At 47.3% G+C, this 23,760-nt stretch overlaps 1 protein-coding gene across 2 annotated transcripts in view; it reads left to right on the top strand.

Annotated features, from left to right (window-relative positions):
- Nucleotides 1-23,760, top strand: part of tspan12 (tetraspanin 12) — a 59,846-nt gene that overhangs the window by 11,681 nt on the left and 24,405 nt on the right. For both annotated transcript variants that reach the window (XM_038780045.1, XM_038780046.1), the window contains exons 5-6: nt 10,280-10,354; nt 22,626-22,733. In XM_038780045.1, the coding sequence (XP_038635973.1) occupies nt 10,280-10,354; nt 22,626-22,733 (183 nt within the window). The remainder of the gene's footprint in view (nt 1-10,279; nt 10,355-22,625; nt 22,734-23,760) is intronic.

Here is a 23,760-nt window from a genome sequence, read left to right as displayed (position 1 = left end):
TTGATAGTTATTAAAAATTGTCATGTAGTTAAAGGAGAACATGTATTAATTAACTTTCTGTGTCAATGGACAATCAATGTACAAATGCAGCAACTTCACAAAATGCACAGAAAGGTTGTTGATGAAGTGCCATTTTCGCCAAGCTAAAGGTTTCCCAGCTTCATTCATCCAGAAACTCAGGGTGATTTGCAATTCCTGGGCTATCACTTCCTCAGCATAGGTTGCTGGACAATTTACGCTATTAAAAATGTATTCATGGGATTATGGATGTCGCGGGCTAGGCCAGCGTTTATTGCCCATCTCTAATCGCCCTTGAGAAGGTGATGGTGCTCTACCTTCTTGAATGACTACAGTCCATGTGGTATAGGTATACCCACAGTGCTGTTAGGGAGTGAATTCCAGGATTGTGCCCAGCGACAGTGAAGGAACGGTGATATAGTTCCATGTCAGGATAATGAGTGGCTTGGAGGGGAACTTCCAGACGGTGGTGTTTCCATATGTCTATTGTCTTTGTTCCTATAGATGGGAATGGTCATGGGATTGGAATTCAAATGTAATTTTCTGGGATGTGGGCTTTGCTGGTTAGGGCAGCATTTTGGGCCATCCCTAATTGCCTTTGGGAAGCTGGTGGTTAGCTACCTTCTTGAACCGCTGCTGTCTATGTGGTGTAGGCATCCCACTGTGCTAGGGAGTGTGCTCCAGGATTTTGACCAAGCGACAGTGAAAGAACGGTGATACATTTCCAAGTCGGGATAGTGAGTGGCTTGGAGGGAACTTTCAAGTAGCTGCTGCCCTTGTCCTTCTAGATTGTAGTCATTGTGGGTTTGGAAGGTGCTGCCTAAGGAGCCTACGTTACTGCAGTGCATCTTTTAGATGGTACACATGGCTGCTACTGTTCATTGGTGATGGAGGGAGTAAATGTTTGTGGAAGGGATGCCAATCAAGCGGGCTGCTTTGTCCTGGATGGTGTTGAGCTTCTTGAGTCTTGTTGGAGCTGCACTCATCCAGGTAAGTGGAGAATATTCCACCACACTCCTGACTTGTGACTTGTAGGTTGTGGTTAGGCTTTGGAGAGTGAGGAGCTGAGTTACTCACCGCAGGATTCCTCGCATCTGATCAGCTCTGTAGCCATGGTATTTATGTGGCTAGTTCTGTTCAGTTTCTGGCCAATGGTAAGGTAAAATTGGCACAGTCCCAGATGACCACAGGCTGCTTTCCCCTTTGATGGGGAGAGCTGACTGGTGGTGATTTATCCTGAGGATCGCCACACCTCAGGCATTGTACAAGGTTGAGAAGGCCATGGATAACCTCAGCCGGTATGGGAATTAAATCCCCACTGCTGGCTTCGCTCGGCATCAAGAGCCAGCTGTCTAGCCAACTGAACTAAACCGGCCCTCACTGGCCAATGGTAACTCTAGGATGTTGATAGTGGGAGATTCAATGATGGTAATGCCCTGAATGTCAAGGGGTGATGTAGGAGATGGTCATTGCCTGGCACTTGTGTGGTGCGAATGTTACTTGCCACCTGTAAGCCCAAACCTGGATATTGTCAGCCCAAAACTGGACATTTGAACATGGACTGCTTCAGTATCTGAGGAGTCACGAATGGTGCTAAACAGTGTGCAATCATCAACAAACATCTCCACATTTGACTTGATGATGAAGGAGCTGAAGATGGCTGGGCCTCGGACACTACCCTGAGGAGCTCCTGTATTGATGTCCTGGGACTCTGAAGACTGACCTTCAACAACCACAACCATCTTCCTTTGTGTCAGATATGACTCCAACCAGTGGGAAGTTTTTACCCTTATTCCCATTGACGCCAGTTTTGTTAGAGCTCCTTAAGCCATGCTCAATATAATGCTGCCTTGAGTAAGAGCAGTCATTCTTACCTCACCTCACCTCCAGCTCTTTTATCTACGTTTGAACCAAGGCTGTAATGAGGTCAAGAGCTGAGTGGCCCTGGCAGAACCCAAACTGAGCGTCCATGAGCAGGTTATTGCTGAGTAAGTGCCACTAGATAGCACTGTTGTTGACCCCTTCCATCACTTTACTGATGACTCAGAGTATACTGATAGGGTGGTAAATGAACAGGCTGGATTTAGAACATAGAACAGTACAGCACAGAACAGGCCCTTCGGCCCTCGATGTTGTGCCGAGCAATGATCACCCTACTTAAACCCACGTAACCCGTATACCCGTAACCCAACAATCCCCCTATTAACCTTACACTACGGGCAATTTAGCATGGCCAATCCACCTAACCCGCACATCTTTGGACTGTGGGAGGAAACCGGAGCACCCGGAGGAAACCCACGCACACACGGGGAGGACGTGCAGACTCCACACAGACAGTGACCCAGCCGGGAATCGAACCTGGGACCCTGGAGCTGTGAAGCATTGATGCTAACCACCATGCTACCGTGAGGCCATTTGTCCTGCTTTTTGTGTGCAGGACATACCTGGGTAATTTTCTACATTGCTGGGTAGATGCCAGTGTTGCAGTTGTTCTGGAACAGCTTGGCTAGGGGCACGGCAAGACCTGGAGCACAAGTATTCAGCGCTATTGCCGAATTATTGACAGGGCCCATAGCCTTTGCGGTATTCGGTGCCTTCAGCCATTTATTGATATCACGTGGAGTGAATCGTATTGGCTGAAGACTGACATCTGTGATGCTGGGGATGTCTGGAGGAGACCGAGATGGATCATCCACCCGGCACTTCTGGCTGAAGATTATTATAAACGCTTCAGCTTTGTCTTTTGCACTGATGTGCTGAGCTCCTCCATCATTGAGGATGGGGATATTTGTGGAGCCTCCTCCTCCAGTGAGTTGTTTAATTGTCCACCACCATTCATGACAGTGGTATCTGGGACGCTATCTGTAAAGTCTGATGCTTGACAAGTCGATGAGACAGTTTTCTCAATTTTGACGCAAGCCCCAAATTTTAGTGAGGAGGACTTGGCAGGGTTGACAGGACTGGGTTTACCGATGAGGTTTCCAGGGCCTGGTCGATGTCGGGTGGTCCGTCCGCTTTCTTTGCAGCAGTTTGATACAACAGAGTGGCCTGCTAGGCCAATTCAGAGCACACTTAAGGGTCAACCACATTGCTGTGAATCTGGAGTCACATATTGGCCAGCCCAGTTGAGGACTGCAGATTCCCTTTCCTAAAGGACATGGGTGAACCAGCTGGGTTTTTTATGACAATCAACAATGGTTCCTTGGTCATCAGACTTTTAATTCAAGGGCCTCACGGTAGCATGGTGGTTAGCATCAATGCTTCACAGCTCCAGGGTCCCAGGTTCGATTCCCGGCTGGGTCACTGTCTGTGTGGAGTCTGCACGTCCTCCCCGTGTGTGCGTGGGTTTCCTCCGGGTGCTCCGGTTTCCTCCCACAGTCCAAAGATGTGCGGGTTAGGTGGATTGGCCATGCTAAATTGCCCGTAGTGTAAGGTTAATGGGGGGATTGTTGGGTTACGGGTATACGGGTTACGTGGGTTTAAGTGGGGTGATCATTGTTCGGCACAACATCGAGGGCCGAAGGGCCTGTTCTGTGCTGTACTGTTCTATGTTCTATGTTCTATATTTCTTGAATCAAAATTTCCACCATCTGGCATAGCGGGTATCGAACTTGGGACCCATGGGTTACCCTGTGTCTCTGAATCACCAGCCCAGTGACAAAACCACTATGCCACTGTGCAAAATCTGGCCTAATGACTTTTAGTTCAAAAGATCTAATAATATATTCTTTGTAAATGAACATTTTTTCCTCACATTGGATTTGTTTATTGTCACGTGCACCGAGGTACAGTGAAAAGTATTGTTCTGCGTGCATGCATTCAGTACATGAAAAGAAAATACATAATAAGAGAAACATAAAATACACAATTTAAATACATAGACACAGGCAACGGGTGAAGCATACAGGAGTGTAGTACGACTCAGTAGAGAAGACGTGTGAAGAGGTTAGATCAGTCCATCAGTCCATAAGAGGTTGTTTAAGAGTCTGGTAACAGAAGGGAAGAGGCGGTTTTTGAATCTGTTAGTGCGTGTTCTCAGATTTTTGTATCTCCTGCCTAATGGAAGAAGTTGGAAGAGTGAGTAAGCCATGTGGGAGGGGTCTTTGATTATGCTGCCCGCTTTCCCCAGGCAGCGGGAGGTGTAGACAGAGTCAATGGACGGGAGGCAGGTTCCTGTGAAGGACTGGGCGGTGTTCACGACTCTCTGTAGTTTCTTGCGGTCCTGGGCCGAGCAGTTGCCATACCAGGCTGTGATGCAGCCCGATAGGATGCTTTCTATGGTGCATCTGTAAAATTTGGCAAGAGTCAATGTGCACATGCTGAGTTTCCTTAGTTTCCTGAGGAAGTATAGGCACTGTTGTGCTTTCTCGGTCATAGCGTTGACATGGGTGGACCAGGACAGATTGTTGGTGATGTACACATCTAGGAATTTGAAGTTGTCACCATCTCCAGCTTGGCCCCATTGATGCAGACAGGTGTGTGTACAGTACTTTGCTTCCTGAAGTCACTGACCAGCTCTTTAATTTTGCTGACATTGAGGGCGAGATTGTTGTTGTTGTACCACTCCACTAGGTTCCCTGTCTCCTCCTGTATTCTTTTTTATTATTTATAAATTTAGAGTACCCAATTCAGTTTTTCCAATTAGGGGGCAATTTAGTCTGGCCAATCCACCTACCCTGCACATCTTTGGGTTGTGGGGGTGAAACCCACTCGAACACTGGGTGAATGTGCAAACTCCACACGGACAGTGGCCAGGGCCGGGATCGAACCTGGGACCTCGGCGCCGTGAGGCAGCAGTGCTAACCACTGCGCCACCGTGCTGCCCTCCCCTCCTGTATTCTGCCACATCGTTGTTCGAGATCCGACTCACAACGGTCGTCAGCAAATGTGTGGATGAAGTTGGAAGCAGATGTTGCCACGCAGTCCTGTGTGTACAGGGAGTATAGTAGGGGGTTAAGTACACAGCCTTGCAGGTCCCTGGTATTGAGGACTATCGTGGAGGAGGTGTTGTTGTTTATTCTTACTGATTGTGGTCTATGGGTCAGGAGGCTGCAATTTAATTTAATTGGTTGCAGTTTAATAGCAACAAATGTTGATTTACATATGAAAGCCATACTTAGTCATGGATGGTAATGCAAGAGGTGAAAGAACCTCTGACTAATTCTTACACTAATAGAATGTATATTCGTTGACACTGGGATCAGATTCATCCTCTCCATGGCTTGAATATTATGTTTCTGCCTTGGTGACCAGAACTGACCAGAGTTGGGTTTATTTTTACGTATTTGAGGTGGCATCTGCAGTTTTAGCGTGAACGACATTAATCTGATTGAGCAAAGTATGCATTTATTTGCTAGGTTTGCTGATCCTGCACGGTAATTTAACATGCTAATATCAAATCCACCTCGGATCCCTTCCCACAAAACAGTCATTTCAGAAATTGGCTATTTCTGTATTATTCATGTCAGACTTTTCCATCCATTTCTCTTTGAATCTGCTAACTTCCAGAGTTAAGGATGTGTATCATAAAGAGTCCAGGCAAAATGATTTGGGCCCATTGCTTTTCCTAATGCTCTAATATAAAAAACACCTTCAGATTATACCTGTTCAGTAGAAGAAAACTTGAAAAGGAGGAATGATTAAGTCTCTGAGTTCCAAGGAAAATCGTACCAAGGGGACAAAATTAACCTTCTGTCTGTAAACTAAAATTATTGCTTTATGTAATCTGAATATGAGAGGTAAAGCAAATCAAGAACATGATTTCCTGTATAATTGTGTAGTACAAAATATTAAGACTCATTATATTTAAGATCCAACCCACTTCAGCAAACCTGTAGATGGAGTTGGAGCCAAATTTTGCCACACAGTATTGTGTGCATAGGGAGTATAGTAGGGGGTTAAGTACGCGTCCTTGCAGGGCCCCAGTATTGAGGACTATTTTGGAGGAGGTGTTGTTATTTATTCTTACTGATTATGGTCTGTGGGTCAGGAAGACGAGGATCCAGTTCTGGAGGGAATAGCTAAATCCTAGATTTTGGTATGAGCTTGGCTGGGATTATGATGTTGAAGGTGGAGCTGTAGTCAATAAATAGGAGTCCGATGTAGGAGTCCTTGTTGTCGAGATGCTCCAAGAATGAGTGTAGGGCCAGGGAAATGGTGTCTGCTGTGGACCGGTATTGGTGGTATGCAAATTGCAGTGGATCAAGGCATTCTGGGAGTATGGAGTTGATGTGTCTCATGACCAACCTCTCGGCACTTCATTACGATCGATGTCAAGGCCACCGGACGATAGTCACTGAGGCACGTTGCCAGGTTCTTCCTTGGCACATCTATAATGATGGTCTTCTTGAAGCAGGTGGGACCTCAGAAGGGAGTAGGGAGAGATAGAAGCTGTCCGCGAACAGATCTGCCAGCTAGTCTGCGCAGGATCTGAGTGCATGACCAGGCACCCTGTCAGGACCCGCTGCCTTCAGAGGGTTCATTTTCAAGAAGGCTGATCTGACTTTGGAAGCTGTGATGGAACGTATGGGTGTGTCCGGGACTGCTGGAGAAGTTGGCAGCGGTTTGATGGTTTCCTGCTCGAACCGAGCGTAGAATGCATTGAGTTCACCGGGGAGGGGTGCGCTGCGGCCGGAGATTCTGATGGGATTCACTTTATAGCCCATTATACTGTTTAAACCTTGTCACAACCGATGAGAGTCCGTGACATTAGTTTGTCACTGTAGCTTGGTCAGATATTGTCTCGTGGCATCCTGGATGGATTTGCAGAGGTCACACCTGGATTTCTTATATAGCTCAGGGTCGTCTGACGATCGCCTCAGACCCAGCCCTCAGTAGGGAGTCAAACTCCTGTTTAAGCCATGGTTTCCGATTGGGCTCTATTAAGGGCCATTTTATATTACAATCAGTATTTTATCAATGGTGGGGCGGTCTCCCTCCTCATCGGGAGGCTGGTAGCTAAATGGAGGTGCCACGCTTCCAGTGGCAGCCAGACAGGAAAGGCCTCATGGGCCAAAGGAGGGGCCATGGGGCGGGGAAAGCCACAGCTTCAGCCCCCGACGACCTCCCCAGAGGCCTTTCCCCTATGAATCTTGGCCCAAGAATATTTAGACCTATCTTCACCTGTGGGTTCAGGATTTGCTTTCTACCCTGTTCCCAGGCTCCCAACCCCTCACCCTCCCCAGCTCAGCCATGATAGCACAGTGGTTAGCACTGTTACTTCACAGCTTCAGGGTCCCAGGTTCGATTCCCGACTTGGGTCACTGTCTGTGCGGAGTCTGCACGTTCTCTCCGTGTATGCGTGGGTTTCCTCCGGGTGCTCCGAACCTCCCACAATCCCGAAAGATGTGCTATCAGGTGAATTGGACATTCTGAATTCCCCCTCAGTGTACCCAAACAGGCGCCGGAGTGTGGCGACGAGTGGATTTTATCAGTAACTTCATTGCAGTGTTAATATAAGCCTACTTGTGACATCAATAAAGATTATATAAAAAAAAACATCCAGCCCTTCATCTGAAATGGTGCTCCTAATCATTATAGTGAAAGCTAATTAAGCACTTTAGTTTTTTTTATATAAATTTAGAGTACCCAATTATTTTCTTTCTAATTAAGGGGCAATTTAGCGTGGCCAATCCACCGAGCCTGTACATCTTTGGGTTGTGGGGGTGAAACCCACACAGACACGGGGAGAATGTGCAAACTCCACACGGACAGTGAGCCAGGGCCGGGATTCAAACCTGGGTCCTAAGTGCTGCAGTCTCAGTGATAAACACTGCGCCACATGCCACCCCACACTTTAGTTGAAGTATTAATTCAAGCTCAATTTTGTGTCAAGGTTCCTGTTTGTCAGTTACAGGTGTCAAAATATATGAAACACTTGTCAGCTATGTCTTTCCTTTCATTGAAATAACTTGAAGGTTTTGAGTTGATCCCTGGATAATAATGTGCCTTTGAAAGAAACAAACCGATTGCCTGGCCTTTTGACTTGATGCAAGTGAGGAGAATTGACTGATCTGTACTGTTTTCCTAAGGCTAACCAACCCCTGATTTCGATCCATTTGGAATAAACAGATGATGCAAATAAGTTCAATAAACTGTTTCCTTTCTGCAGCTTGGGGGTTCGTACATCTTTAGAAATTGCTGACTGCAGAATGGTATACCAAAGAAATGTTAAACCAATTTGCCATATTGAAATAACGTTCTTTTCAAAATGTGTTACTTTAGATTTGGCTTATTTCTACATGGAAGTACATCAATCGGTTTAAAAAGCCATATTCCTTTGCTTTCTATTTAACTGTTACAAGTTACCAATTCGAGAGTTGGAGGGCCCTCAAACTCTGAAACCTCGGGTGGGACAAAAGTGGTTTAGTTCTGGTGGGTGAGACTGGAATTGAGTGCACAAAGGGTAGAGTTAGGCCAGCTCTAAACACGTGCTAAATTCTGGTAGGGGCAGCTCCCAGTGCTCTGGTTTCCTCCTGCAATCCAAAGATGTGCAGGTTAGATCGATTGGCCATGATAAATCGTCCTTTAGTGTCCAAACATGTGCAGGTTCGATGGGATTATGGAATTACAGGATAGTGTAGGGTGCTCTTTCAGAGTGTCAGTGCAGACTCGATGGGCCAAATGGCTTCATTCTGTACTGTAGGAATTCTTTTTACTTGAATTTAGTGTACCCAATTCATTTTTTCCAATTAAGGGGCAATTTAGCGTGGCCACTCCACCTACCCTGCACATTTTTTGGGCTGTGGGGGCAAAACCCACGCAAACACGGGGAGAATGTACAAACTCCGCGCGGACAGTGACCCAGAGCCGGGTTCGAACCTGGGACCTCGGCGCCATGAGGCAGCTGTGCTAACCTCTGTGCCACCGTTCTGTCCTACTGTAGGAATTCTATGGTTGTATGTATAAGATATGTCCACCCCCCATTGTGATGTGCATTTACTGATGACAGAATTAAACCTAAGAACATAAGAACTAGGAGCAGGAGTAGGCCATATGACTCCTCGAGCCTTCTCCGCCATTCAATGAGATCATGGCTGATCTTTTGTGGACTCAGCTCCACTTTCCGGCCTGAACATCATAACCCTTAATCCCTTTATTCTTCAAAAAACTATCTATCTTTATCTTAAAAACATTTAATGAAGGAGCCTCAACTGCTTCACTGGGCAAGGAATTCCATAGATTCACAACCCTTTGGGTGAAGAAGTTCCTCCTAAACCCAGTCCTAAATCTACTTCCCCTTATTTTGAGGCTATGCCCCCTAGTTTTGCTTTCACCCGCCAAAGGAAACACCTGCCCGCATCTATCCTATCTATTCCCTTCATAATTTTATATGTTTCTATAAGATCCCCCGCATCCTTCTAAATTCCAACGAGTACAGTTCCAGTCTACTCAACCTCTCCTCGTAATTCAACCCCTTCATCTCTGGGATTAACCTAGTGAATCTCCTCTGCACACCCTCCAGTGCCAGTATGTCCTTTCTCAGGTAAGGAGACCAAAACTGAAAATACTCCAGGTGTGGCCTCACTAACACCTTATACAATTGCAGCATATCCTCCCTAGTCTTAAACTCCATCCCTCTAGCTATGAAGGACAAAATTCCATTTGCCTTCTTAATCACCTGTTGCACTTGTAAACCAACATTTTGCAACTCGTGCACGAGCACACCCAGGTCTCTCTGCACAGCAGCATGCTTTAATATTTTATCATTTAAATAATAATCCCTTTTACTGTTATTCCTACCAAAATGGATAACCTCACATTTGTCAACATTGTATTCCATCTGCCAGACCCTAGCCCATTCACTTAACCTATCCAAATCAAACTCCGAGGGCAAAAACTGCTGCGACACAAATTTTGTTTGGTATTGGTTGGGGGGGGGGGGGGGGGGGGGGGGTGGTGATGAGGGTTGGTGGTGGTGTAGGGTGAAGGGGAGTTGGTATCTCTGGCATGTACGCAACCCCAATCTTGCTGGAAAATGGCTTCCAAGCAGAAAGCTTACATCGGAATGTTTGAGTTTAAAGTTTCTTGGTTTGCTTGGTATGATTTTGAAGGGTGTCATGCCCTTTTTGGTGCTTTACTCTGTGCCACGTTTCCAATTAATAACACCTACTTGGCAAAATAAAAACTCAGAAAATCCTACTGATCACGTCATGCAATGCTGTGAGCTGCTTCCGCTTTATTCTGTGACTCATGATGTTCAGCAAATTAACTCAGCTACTGTATTTGGCACACAAAACCGACCCATGTTGTACTTTTTCAGTATTTTTGTATCCTGCTGATAATATTCTGCCTGGAACTAGCCTGTGGAGTGTGGAACTACGATCAGGATTATTGGGTGAGTATCCATTTAGAACATGTTCTAAAATAAAATTTCCATCAAGTTCTTGCATTTTAAGAAATCAGTTGCAGCTCTCACCCAGAAAAATATAAAATATATTTTCTTCACGCACCACTTTAGTTTATACAATTCGTAGTCATACTTATTTCATTATGTGTTGTATTATCCGTCCACTTTTCATCTGTGCTGAGGGCTATGTATAAATTTCCACCGATATATTTTAGGAATGTGGTGAGAAATTGTAAGCAAAATATAGTTTCGAAGAATGAGAGGTTATTTTATTGAAACATGAGAGAATGAGGGGGCTGGACAAGGCAGATTTCAGGAAATTTGGCGTGATCTAACCAAATTTCCATGACAAGTGCATTTAGGCGTGTGTTTCCATGCGCTCACAGCACTGAGAAACACCACGCTATCTGTCAGTACTCCGAGGCCTCACTTAGTCCCGTTTTTAAATGGTGTCCCGATCTCCCGACGTGACCCCCGAACCCACCACAAAGTCCCAACTCACATATAAGGGGGTCCTTGGGGATCGCCCTCCACCCCGCACCGCACCTCACACCCGCAAGGGAATCCGTCATGGGAAAAATGCCAGCCTAGCACCCTGGCACTGCCCCTGCCAGGTGGCAGTACCAGCTGGGAATCTTGGCAGTGCCAGGCTGGCACCCAGATGACGCTGCCAGTGTGCCAGGCATAAATGTTCAGGGCTGGAGTTACCTTCACAGCCACCGGGAGTTGGGTGTCCTCCTCCACCCTCCGCGTGGACCAAGTCTGCGAGGTCTCTTTGATGTGACGGAGTCACCTGCGACACGCACTGTCCGTCATCTCCTCGAAACATCAATGATGCCTTGGGACGTTGCTGATATCCCGGTCTAGGTATTTCCTCGGCCTGATGGGCGAGCAGGCCTTCAGGGTGTGTGGCTTCCCCCTGCACATGGGCGCCGCCTCCAGTCAACGCTGTTGCCTTCTACAGCGTCCGGCCGTCTGGGTAGCCGCCAGCACCGCAAGGGCATCCTCTGCAGGATTGACAACACCAGCCATTCTGGTCTCTGTGAGGCATTGGAGAAGGAGAGAGACCAACAATCTTGTCATGCTTGTTAGGTGAATTGGACATTCTGAATTCTTCCTCTGTACCTGAAGAGGCGCCGGAGTGTGGCAAGTAGGAGATTTTCACAGTAACTTCATTGCAGTGTTAATGTAAGTCTACTTGTGACAATAAAGATTATTATTAGGTGGTGAAAATACAGCCCACTAAGAAGGTTTCTGCCTTTTGCTTCAGAATTCAAGATAATGAATGAAAGATAAATGCTTCAAATTTCTACATGGACACTTTCAATTTCCCATGTTTTATTTTATAAATTCACCTGAGGAAGGAGCAGTGCTCCGAAAGCTAGTGTTTGAAACAAACCTGTTGGACTTTAACCTGGTGCTGTAAGACTTCTCACTGTTATTTTATAAATTTAGAGTACCCAAGTCATTTTTCCCAATTAAGGGGCAATTTAGCGTGGGAAAATTGACCAAATTTTAGGTGTCAGGAATTAATTGGTTATACCAGAATATCCTCAAACCTTCCACATTACCCTGCCCACCACCTCCAAAATGCACTTACTCCCCTCTGCCTCGCACCCTCAATCCCACAGTGCCTTCCCCGGTAACACTAGATTCATATTTGCCTCAAATCACCACCCTCCTGTGAGCAATCCCCTTATTTTTGTGCACGCCAATTCTTTTGAAAGTTTGAAAGATGAGAATTTAATTTCCTCCTGGAAGGGCATGAAACACATCAAAATGTAAAGATTTAGTCACTACAATTTGAGAGAGTTAAAGGTTATTTGCTTTTAGAGTCTGTTCCATATTATTAATACCCGCCCACCTTGATGAACAGGCACAATGATTCAGAAAAAAAAGCCTTTTCTCGCTGATCCCTCTGCAAAAATAGCTGCATAATATTGAGTTCAGCTCGTGATGGGAACTCCCGCATGCACAAAAAAAACAGAGGGCGAAATTCTCCGACCCCCACGACGGGTCGGAGAATAGCGGGAGGGCCTTCCTGACATTTTTCCTGCCCTCCCGCTATTCTCCCCCCCCCCCCCCCCGCCCAACTCCCGACACGAATCGCTGCCGCCGTTTTTTACGGCCGGCAGCGATTCACAGCTGTTCGATGGGCCGAAGTCCCAGCCCTTTACGCTGTTTTTACGAACGGCAAACAGACCTGGTCTGGCCGTTCGTAAAAACGGCGGGAACAACTCGCTTTTTATAACCATGGCACCGATTGGCACGGCAGTACCACGGCCGTGCCAAGGGTGCCATGGGCCCGCGATCGGTGGGCACCGATCGCGGGCAGCGGGCCCGATGCCCGCGCACTATTTGTCCTTCCGCCGCCCCGCAGTATCCATTCGCGGGGCGGCTGAGGGCAACCCGGCCCGCGCATGCGCGGGTTTCGCGCAAATACACGATGACGTCATCCGCGCATGCGCGGGTTGGAGTCTTCCAATCCGCGCATGTGCGGCTGACGTCATATGACGCGTCAGCCGGCGCTAACTCCGGCAAGCGGGCTTAACGGAATTCGTTAAGCCCGTGATGCCGGAGCTTGCGGCGTCGGGCTGCTAGCCCCGACCGGGGACCAGAATCGGTTCCCGGTCGGGAAGGGGCGCGCTGGCGTCAAACCCGCCCGGGTTTGACGCCAGCCTTACGATTTCTCCCGTTTTGGGAGAATCGCGCCCAGAGTTTATTTTCGAAGGACTTGTGGCATTCACAACAATTCGATTAACGAATAAGAAAATCCCTGTAAACAGGTAGAAATGCTTGAGTAAGCTACCTTAGCGTGACACGACGCCAATTTATCAGAACAACCTGTCACCTTGTCAGAACAGTTCGTCAAATTAGCCATATAATGAAAAACATATGTCACACATTGCAAAATATCTACTACAAACATTGTACATTTAATATCAGAGTGTAGACGTGATGCTTAAATGAGACTGAACAATTTGAGTTCGTGCCGACAGTAGTGAGGAATTTGGAATGTCAAAGTAATTTAAGTGGCAAATTAAAGTGAATGGTTCTAATTTGTATTTCCAAAACGTTAATTGCTTTTCTTACAAATCATTGTTCATTATATGTTGAGGCAACAAGAGAAATAATCACCACAAATGCTGCATGAGCACTCTGTACAGAGTTACAGACAGGGATTTTAGTAGTCTTTTGGAGATTCGCTGGTGAAACGGCATCGGAAAATGGTGACCTGGATTTTCATCTTCGAGACTTGTGGCGGGACTCGGGAAAATTCTTGCCTTGGCCCACCCACCTTGGGAGAAAGTGCCGGCAAGAACCAAATTTTCATTGTGTGTGTTGGGGGGTGGGGAGGAGGGGGGGGGGGGGGGGGGAAAACAACACCTATTTGAAGGACCCAACTTGGTGCTGTGGGACTTTGTCCCAGTTAAATCAACAAAGGCCCTCCAGCCGACCCCCCCTCCCCCCAGCACATCCCCCCATGTCTCCAATCCATCACCTCATGCCCTCTATGTATGTCACCAAACAACCCCTATGGCCCCACAGGCTCTGTTATGTCAAGTTATGCCCCTCCATACGCCCCCAAGGCCCCACATGCCCCCTGTGGGTAAGGCAAACTGGGAAACAAGATTAAAAGGTAGCACAGTATTGTTGGAGTCGTAGACTTTTAAGCAGCTATTTAATAACACTTTGAAAAGATTTATCACAGTAGAAAGAAAGGCTCTTTGAGAAAATGCATCACCAATGGAAGTTCAGGATGGTATTAAAGTGTAAGAAACACTGCACAAATCTACAAAGATTAATGGTAGGTCCAAGGATTGGACAGAGTTTCTAACCAGCAAGTTTTGAACTTATTTAAGGCAGAGTTCTGTTCGGCAGGGGGGACAAAGGTCATGAGGTGCTGTCAGGTAAGTGGATCTGAGACCATAACCAGGTGAGCCAAGATCTTCTGGAATGGTGGAGCAGACTCAAAATGCCAAAATTCTCCTCGTTCTTATGCCAAGCCATGCCCCTCCACCTGCCTCCATGGCCCTTCATACCCTCTTTGCCAAGCTGTGGCACTTCCAAACCCTTTGACCCCCTCCCTATTAACTTGGGGAATTTATCTACCGTCAACATTTAGCTATAAAATACCCACTAATGGCAACAAATTTTAAATATTATCATGTGACATGTGGGATAGGGTGCGGAGTGCGCCTAGGTTCAGTACATACTCGATGGGCTGAATGGTCTCCTTCTGCACTCTACCAGTTCTATGTTTTAAGATCACTCATCTGAGCAGTAGCAGAAATGTTCATGTTATTGAATTTTTAAGATTAAGAAGTACAATCTCTCAAGTTTGGTGATAATTTACATTAACTTTGTAAACTTGCCTTCCACTTTTGATTAGTTGCCCCTTCATTTCATGAGCACTGGATTTGTCTACCGCTTCATGCAGCCCTAACAAAGAACATGGGCTGGATTCTCTGCCCCGCCGCGCCACATTTCTGGTTCACCCCGCCGGTGGGATTCTCCGTTACACCGGCCGATCAATGGGGTTTCCCATTTTGGGGCAGCCCCACGCTGTCGGGAACCCCCCCCCCCGGGCTGCCGGCAAAACGGAGCATCCCATCGGCGGAAAATCCCGCCCCATCTATTTGAATAACTTTGTATTATTTTGATCAAGTATTGGAAGTTTTATAGAAAACATTAATTATTTAACAGATACAAGTTGATCAAATACATTCAGTGGGTCGGTGGAATCTAGAATGGGCGAGGGAGAGATGTTTCAAATTGGTAAAAATATGAAATCCAAACCCAACTTACCACAATAATAATAATAATCTTTATCATTGTCACAAGTCGGCTTACATTAATACTGCAATGAAGTGACTGTGAAAAGCCCCTCGTCGCCACATTCCGGCACCTGTTCGGGTATGCCGAGGGAGAATTCAGAATGTCCAATTCACCTAACAAGCACTGGCTCAGGAAAGTTGTCAGCTAAAGGGAGGTGGTAACTACCCGATCTAGCAGTACGTGCTTTCCAACATTGCTTGTGGACTGGGAGTAACAAAAGTTCTTACCTTCCATTACCACAACTCACAAGAACATATTCTCTCCTAATCTTTTCCATTCAGTGGCGTTTAGAAGAGTGACGGGGGACCTCAAAGAAACTTTCTAACAGGATTAGACAGAGTGGATTCAGAAAGAATGTCCCCGATGTGGTGGAGTCCAGAACTAGAGTCATGGTTTGAGGATGAGGGGTAAACCTTTTAAGACTGAGGGCAGGTTACATTTCTTCACCAGAGAGCGGTGAATCTGTGGAATTCACCACCACAGAAAGTAGTTGAGGCCAAAACATTGTGTAATTTCCAGAAGGAATTAGATCTTGGGGCTAAAGGGATCATGGGATATGGGGGGATCAGGGTATTGAACTTGATAATCGGCCATGATCATAATGAATGGGGAAGCAGGCTCGAAGGGCCAAATGGCCTCCTCCTGCTTCTATTTTCTATCTCTGTTTCTATGTATCCCCTGATCTGACTCTTCATCACAACCTCCCCCTCCTCACAACCGCTCCCTGTTCTGCAATGGTGACTGTGAGACAGTCATTCAAATCCTTTGTTGCAAGCTTCTCCAGAATGCCATTTATTCCATGAAAAATAGACATGACACATAATGCTCAGGACTTTACTGAAGTACCTGCTGGAGGACCCACTGGTGCAGCAAGTTAATCCTGAGATCGAGGTTCAAGCCAGATTCATACTGATGGAATTGAACTGTTGAGCTTTCTGTGTTCAAGTGACCTTCTCAAAAGCAATGAGGGGTGGACAATAAATATTGGCTTTGCTAGCCATGACCATGAAGCAGCCTGACAGACTCAAACTTTGGAACCCACAGTACCAAAGTGTCAAAATGGTCGTCTCATTTACGGAGGGCTAACTCGGAATTCTCGGGCCAGTCACGCGGCGGGATCCGCTGGCCGTGCCGGCAGTGCACCCCGCCCGTGGGTTGCCCGGCAGTGTGGGGTGGCTTTGATGGGAATTCCCACCAACAGTGGTGGAACAGAGAATCGCGCCGCCAGCGAATGGTGCGCAGTCTCCCGCCGCCAAGAGAGGCGCTGCAGGAAGGCCAGAGAATTCCGCCCTTTGGGCCTTCAGGGGCCAGACCGACACTGGAGTGGCTTGCGCCACGCCGGTCGGCGCGGAAGGGGCTTGGCGCTATGCCAACCGGCGGCGAAGGGCCTCCACCAGCCGGCGTGAATTGGTGCATGCGCGGGAGCGCCAGAGTGTGCTGGCATCATCCCAGCGTATGCGCAGGAGGGTTCATCTCCGCGCCGCCCATCGCATGCCGTTACACCAGCTGGCGCAGAGGAACAGTGCCCCCATGGCACAGGCCCACCCGCAGGCCAGGCCACCATGGGAACACCCCCGGGGCCAGATTCCCTCCCCCCTCCGAGGACCGCGGAGGCCACCCGCGGAGCCAGGTCCCGCCGGTAAGTACCTGTTGTAACATACGCCGTCGGGTCCCGCCGAAAATGGGCGGCCACTCGGCCCATCGAGGGCCGGAGAATCGCCTGGGGGGGCCACTGTTAGCAGGTTGTTTCCATTGGCGGGTGACAGCAGAACTAGGGGACATAGCCTCAAAATAAAGGGAAGTAGATTTAGGACTGAGTTTAGGAGGAACTTCTTCACCCAAAGGGTTGTGAATCTATGGAATTCCTTGCCCAGTGAAGCAGTTGAGGCTCCTTCATTACATGTTTTTAAGGTAAAGATAGATAGTTTTTTGAAGAATAAAGGGATTAAGGGTTATGGTGTTCGGGCCGGAAAGTGGAGCTGAGTCCACAAAAGATCAGCCATGATCTCATTGAATGGTGGAGCAGGCTCGAGGGGCCAGATGGCCTACTCCTGCTCCTAGTTCTTATGTTCTTATGTTCTTATTATGTTCTTCCGGGCAAATGATATACTGACGGACGAAAGGAGACGGCTTATCCTGCTGTCGGCGTGCGGACCCTTCGCTTTCACCATTATACGTAGTCTGACTTATCCCAATGCGCCGGACATGAAAACTTTCCAAGAAGTAACGGAATTGGTGAAAGAGCACTACGACCCAAAACCACCCCTCATTTTGCGTAGGTACAGATTCTACACAGCGAAGCGGGAAGACAGGGAGTCAGTCACAAATTTCTTGACCCGCCTGAGAAGGCTGGCGGAAAAATGTGAGTTCAGCCCGACGCTAAATGAAATGCTTCGGGACCGGTTAGTGTGTGGTATAAACGACCTCACAATACAGAAACGCCTGTTGGCGGAAACGGAGCTAGACTGCAGGCAGGCGTTACAGCTCGCACTGTACCTAGAAAAGGCAGCAAATGGGACGCAGGAACTACAGGGCACGCCAATGGAGGTAGATACCTGTGAGAGGGACTACCACAACGGGTCCTGCTACCAGATAGCCGCTCTCAGGAAAAACCTGAGGACTAGAGGGAAAAAGGAAAACCCCAGAACTGCCCCCAAGTCTGCCAGGACTAACTGGAGACAGAGGGAAGTACCGGCTGAGGCTCCCCCAACAGAGAAGGACCGTTTCTGGCACCAGACAGAGTGGGGTAACAACGACAGAAACCCTAGAAGGAGGTGGCAAAAGAGGAATAGCAGGTGGGGACGCAGGGAAGTACACAACCTAGACACCCCATCCTCCTTCGAAGGGGAACAATTATATAATATTACAACGAAGAAAGCAGAACCCATTAGGATTACCCCACGGGTGAACGGGCGGCCGACAATAATGGAAATAAACACGGGTGCGGCCGTATCAGTAATGGGAGTGGCAGCATTTAGAAAAATCAAAGATGGACTCCAGCCACTAACCCTAACAAAAACATCGACGAAACTTAAAACCTACACGGGGGAACCCCTGGAAGTTCTAGGCACGACTCATGTACCTGTGGAATATGAGAAACAATTGCTCAGATTACCGTTGACGATAGTAGAGGGCTCCGGACCGAGCTTAATTGGACGGAACTGGCTGAAAGACCTAAAATGAGATTGGATGAAAATTTTCCAGAGTGGAAGCGGGCAGTTGAGTGGAGTACTCCAAAAATACCCGGAGATCTTCCAGGAAGGTTTGGGGGAAAGCATAGGCGCCAAAGCAACTTTGCACGTGGACCCAGAAGCCCTTCCGAAATTTTGTAAGGCCAGACCGGTACCTTTTGCATTAAGGAAGAAAGTAGATGACGAAATAGAAAGGTTACGGCGCAACGGCATTATCAGACCAGTACAATTTTCGGAATGGGCAGCGCCGGTGGTACCAATTTTGAAGCCAGACGGCTCGATACGTCTCTGTGGAGATTTCAAACAGACAGTAAACAAATACGCACTGCTGGACAAATACCCAATCCCGAAAATAGACGACCTATATGCCAAATTGGCAGGTGGGCTTTTGTTCACGAAACTAGACATGAGCCACGCCTACCTGCAGTTAAAACTGGACAAGGGCTCCCAGAAGTTCGCTACGATCAACACCCTGAAGTGCCTTTTTCGTTATACTAGGCTACCTTTTGGAGTGTCATCAGCCTGCGCTATATTCCAGCGTACGATGGAAAATATTCTGCAGGGACTACCGCAGGTGGTGATTTATTTGGGCGATGTCTTAATCACGGGTAGGACAAACAGGGAACACTTAACGAACCTGGAGGAAGTGCTCAGGCGTTTCGCAAAGGCAGGCGTACGGCTAAAAAGGGAAAAATGTGTTTTTCTGGCCCCACAAGTGACGTACCTGGGATATAAAGTAGACGGGTCAGGCTTACATCCATTAGAAGACAGAGTAAGGGCAATAAAAGAAGCCCCAGCTCCCACCGCGGTCCAGGAGTTACGATCATTTCTAGGGTTGGTAACCTATTATGGAAAATTTATTGAAAATAGGGCATCCATCCTAGAACCCCTCCACCAGCTACTAAAAAAGGGGCAAGAATGGAAATGGTCCGCCCGCCAAAACCGAGCATTTAGGGACATTAAGGAACAGCTGTCATCCGAAAATGTCCTAGAGCATTATGACCCAAGGAAGGAGTTGGTGGTCACTTGTGATGCATCCCCCTACGGGGTAGGAACCGTCTTAGCCCATAGAGGAAGGAAATGGGAAGAACGGCCAATAGCCTATGCTTCGAGGACCTTGGCGATGGCTGAGAGGAAGTACGCCCAAATCGAGAAGGAAGGACTGGCGGTGATATTCGCAGTAAAAAATTTTCACCAGTATCTGTACGGGCGTAAATTCACCATAGTGACGGACCATAAGCCGTTATTAGGGTTATTAAAAGAAGACAAGTCAATACCCCTGATTGCATCAGCTAGAATCCAATGCTGGGCGTTGATACTGGCGGCATATAGATACGTTCTGGAGCACAGATGCTTTGAGCAGACTTCCCCTCCCGGACACTCCGCCGCAAATACCAAAAGTAGAGGAGACAGTAATGACTCTAAATTTTTTGGGCACCCTACCAGTAGACGCACAACATATTTGGTTGTGGACACAAAAAGACCCAGTTTTAGCCAAGATGAAGCATTTACTGCTAACAGGGGAACTGGAAAGACCAGACCAGAAGGGACCAAATAACCGTAGAAGACGGTATCCTACTATGGGGAGCCCGGGTAATTGTCCCAGCTCAGGGCCGTCAGGCAATCTTAACTGAGTTACATCACGGACACCCAGGGGTGTCTAAAATGAAGATGCTAGCTCGAAGCTACGTTTGGTGGCCAGGCTTGGACACAGACATAGCAGCCTTGGTACGTCGGTGCCAGGAGTGCCAACAGGGGCAAAGAGTGCCACCAGCGGCGCCATTGCACCCGTGGGAATGGCCAGGCAGACCGTGGACCCGCCTGCATATTGACCACGCCGGCCCTTTCATGGGCTCAATGTTTTTGGTGATAGTGGACGCCCACTCCAAATGGTTGGACGTCCACCGGGTAAACACGGCAAGCACAGCATCGACAATTGAAAAGCTCAGGGCCTCGTTTGCAACACATGGACTTCCGGAGGTATTGGTGTCGGACAACGGAACGGCATTCACAAGTGGGGAATTTGGAAAATTCCTGAAGGAAAACGGAGTCTGTCACATCAAAACGGCCCCTTACCATCCAGCGACCAACGGCCTGGCAGAGAGAGTGGTCCAGACACTTAAAGCAGGACTCAAGAAGCAGCCGGCAGCGTCAATAGACACAAAGCTCTCCCGCTGGCTGTTTGATTACAGGACCACACCGCATTCCACAACGGGCATACCGCCAGCTGAACTCTTAATGGGAAGGCGGCTGTGAACGAGGCTGAGTCTCCTTTTCCCAAATTTAACGGGGAAATTGGAGAAACAACAGGAGGCCCAACGCAGGGGCCATGATAATAGTCGACAGCAGAGACATTTCCAGGTGGGGGCACCGGTTTGGGTCAAGAATTATGGGACTGGACCAACGTGGGTCAAAGGCACGGTAGAGTCCCAAACAGGGCCCATATCCTATGAGGTTTCAATAGGAGGTAAGGTGCTGAAGAAACACCTAGACCAAATAAGGGCAGCGGAACCACACCTGGAGGCAGGCGAAGCAGGACCGCCCCAAGCTGGGATAGCCCAGACGGAAAGGATACCCACACCCCAGCCCCGAGCAATTTCTCCAGACCCCGTCATCCAGTCATCAGAGTCTGAGATGGACACACTCGACGAGGCCGCCGCAACACCTCTCCCTGAGGAGGAGGAAGAACAACTTCCAAGGAGGTCGTCGAGGAAAAGACGGGCACCTATAAGGTACACCCCGCCCACTTCGGAGAACGACCCGGCGGACGACACAGAGGTGACAGACCCAGACATGAGGAGCAGGAAGAAGCTCAGAGGAATGCCAGCTGGCAGGAATTCCTCGGACCTTGGGGGGAGGGGTGTAATGAACTCCAATTGGCTTTATTTGTTGGCCAATTGGAGTATGAGCTCCCTCAATGATAGCTCATTGAGGGGGCCCCATATAATCACCTGTGTAGGCTTTGTGAGCAGTCTTAAGTTGACTGGACTGCCAGCAGCACTGTTTGTAGCTGCTCCTGTAATATCGTTATTGTAAATAAATATTGGTGTGGTGACAGAACTCCTGCCTCCCGTGGATTACTACAAGACTCCTCAGCTTGCAGTACCTAGGTGATGCCGCACAGTTACAGGCATGCATTTGCACTGTGGTTTCCCACACAGTAACCCTCTGTTCTCATTTTATGCCATCTGGTGGAGTTATTGAGCAGATGCCAAGTCCAAGCTGGCAAAAGCAGAAAGCGAATCACCCCAGGACGACTCAAAAGTGGCACTTGTTTTTTTCTCCTGTTCCATTACATCTTCCCCAAACCATGCCCAGTGAGACAGGTTTAGGCCAGGGGGACAGACAGATCTTTTCTCATGACTGAATTTGAATTGATCACAATGAGATTGAGACACCCAAAACTAGCATTAGTGACTCAGTTGTCAGCGGACTCTCCCGCAGCACCTTCTGCTGATGACACATAGGAATTGAATGCCTCCTGTATGGAGAATCATGGTCTTAAATATGCACTTTGCCAATTCAATCCTGGACATTGTTTTCACTCTGTGACCCAAAACAATTTTACTGCTTGAATGCATCATTAGTTTACTTTAGCTTTCAGAGTGTAGCTTTCGTTGGTGTTAACATATGCCTTTTGTCGGAAAAATGTTGGATACTTGCTCTTTGTTTTCTTTGCCCTTTATGCCTGTGACACAAGACAGGCCGCGCGTGATCATTTTAATGTCAATCAGGATCAGAAAGCAAACAGCTGAGAAGAGTCGTTTCGGCAAGAAGAAAATTTGGCTGTGATTTTAAAAGGTCTGTTTTTGTGAAATCCAGCAATTGAGGCTTACGTTTGGGATCAGTAAGAAACTAGATTGTGGGAAAAGGCATGTTGATTTATAGTATAGATTATCTGAAGTAGCTGTAATTTTCAGGGCATTCTTACTGGATTTACTGCAACAATCATACTTTAGATTTACATAACTTTCTGGCACGTGTATCAATAAATGCCATAAGGACAGACTAATTTATATGTGGTCTTAAACCTAATGCTTATATAATATTGGTTGGGAAATATATATATTTTCTAGTTCATATATATCTTAATCTATTGGAGACATCATAAGCTATCCGAAATGTGTTGGTATGTGCTATGTGGTCGATATTTTGCTCTTTGCCATACTGGTCCTAAAATTCACTGTTTAATTATAATGATGTCACTGAGACGTCGTTCTTTGTTTTAGGTCTCCATACAAAGGTCTGATGTGCTTGGGTTGAAAACCCGAATGTCTCATTATGGTCTGGCCAGGTACCAGTGGTTAACCCATGCCTGGAATTTCTTCCAGCGAGAGGTAGATTTTTCAACTTGACATTAATTCTGTCAGTATTCCTGTTATGTTAGTTTCTGTTGTGGAATTCAATTCATTTTATTTTATCAATACGTATGTTTGTATGCTTTTTCAATGTTCTGCCTTTATAGTGTTGTCTGCTAATAGCACAATCATTGCTATTAATTTGGAAGAGAATGGGGCAGAAAACAAATTAAGAGTTTTTTTGACAATGGAATCTGGAAGCAGATTTTGGAAGCACTTTGTGAATTATTTTATAATACTTGTACATTTTATTCATGAATGCATGATTAATTGGAATACCACTGATTTGCAAGGAATGGGATGGCTAGCAGTTGTTATACAGGTGAGACCATACCCTGGAGCAGGGGTGGGCAAACTTTTCCGTGCAAGGGCCACATTCAGAAATTCACAATTCACAAAGGGCCGCATAGTATATTAAGTAAAATAATTACTTCACCTGGTTCTGATTCTGGGCGCCTCATATAGAACTTAGAACAGTACAGCACAGAACAGGCCCTTCAGCCCTCGACGTTGTGCAGAGCAATGATCACCCTACTCAAGTCAACGTATCCACCCTATACCAGTAAGTAACCCAACAGCCCCCCCCCCATTAACCTTAAAAAAAATTAAAAAAAAAAAAAAAAAAATTAAAAAAATTTTTTTTTTTAATGACTTGGTGGGCCGCAGAAATACCTTTGGCGGGCCGCATGCGGCCCGCGGGCCGTAGTTTGCCCACCCCTGCCCTGGAGTATTGTGCGCAGTTTTGGTCTCCTTACCTAAGAAAGGATATACTTGCCATAGAGGGGGTGCAGCGAGGTTCACTAGGCTAACATCAGGGTTGATGGGACTGTCCTGTAGGAGTGATTGGTTTGACTGGATCTGCAATCATTAGAGGGAGAAGGACGCGGAGTATGGAGTTTGCGCGTTCTCCCCATGTCTGCGTGGGTTTCCTCCGGGTGCTCCATTTTGCTCCCACAGGCCAAAGGTGTGCAGGTTAGGTGGGTTGGCCAAGATAAATTGCCCTTTG

The sequence above is a fragment of the Scyliorhinus canicula genome, chromosome 20 (assembly GCF_902713615.1).
Source record: "Scyliorhinus canicula chromosome 20, sScyCan1.1, whole genome shotgun sequence".
Taxonomy (NCBI): Eukaryota; Metazoa; Chordata; class Chondrichthyes; order Carcharhiniformes; family Scyliorhinidae; genus Scyliorhinus; species Scyliorhinus canicula.
This window is presented reverse-complemented; position numbering and strand designations above follow the sequence as displayed.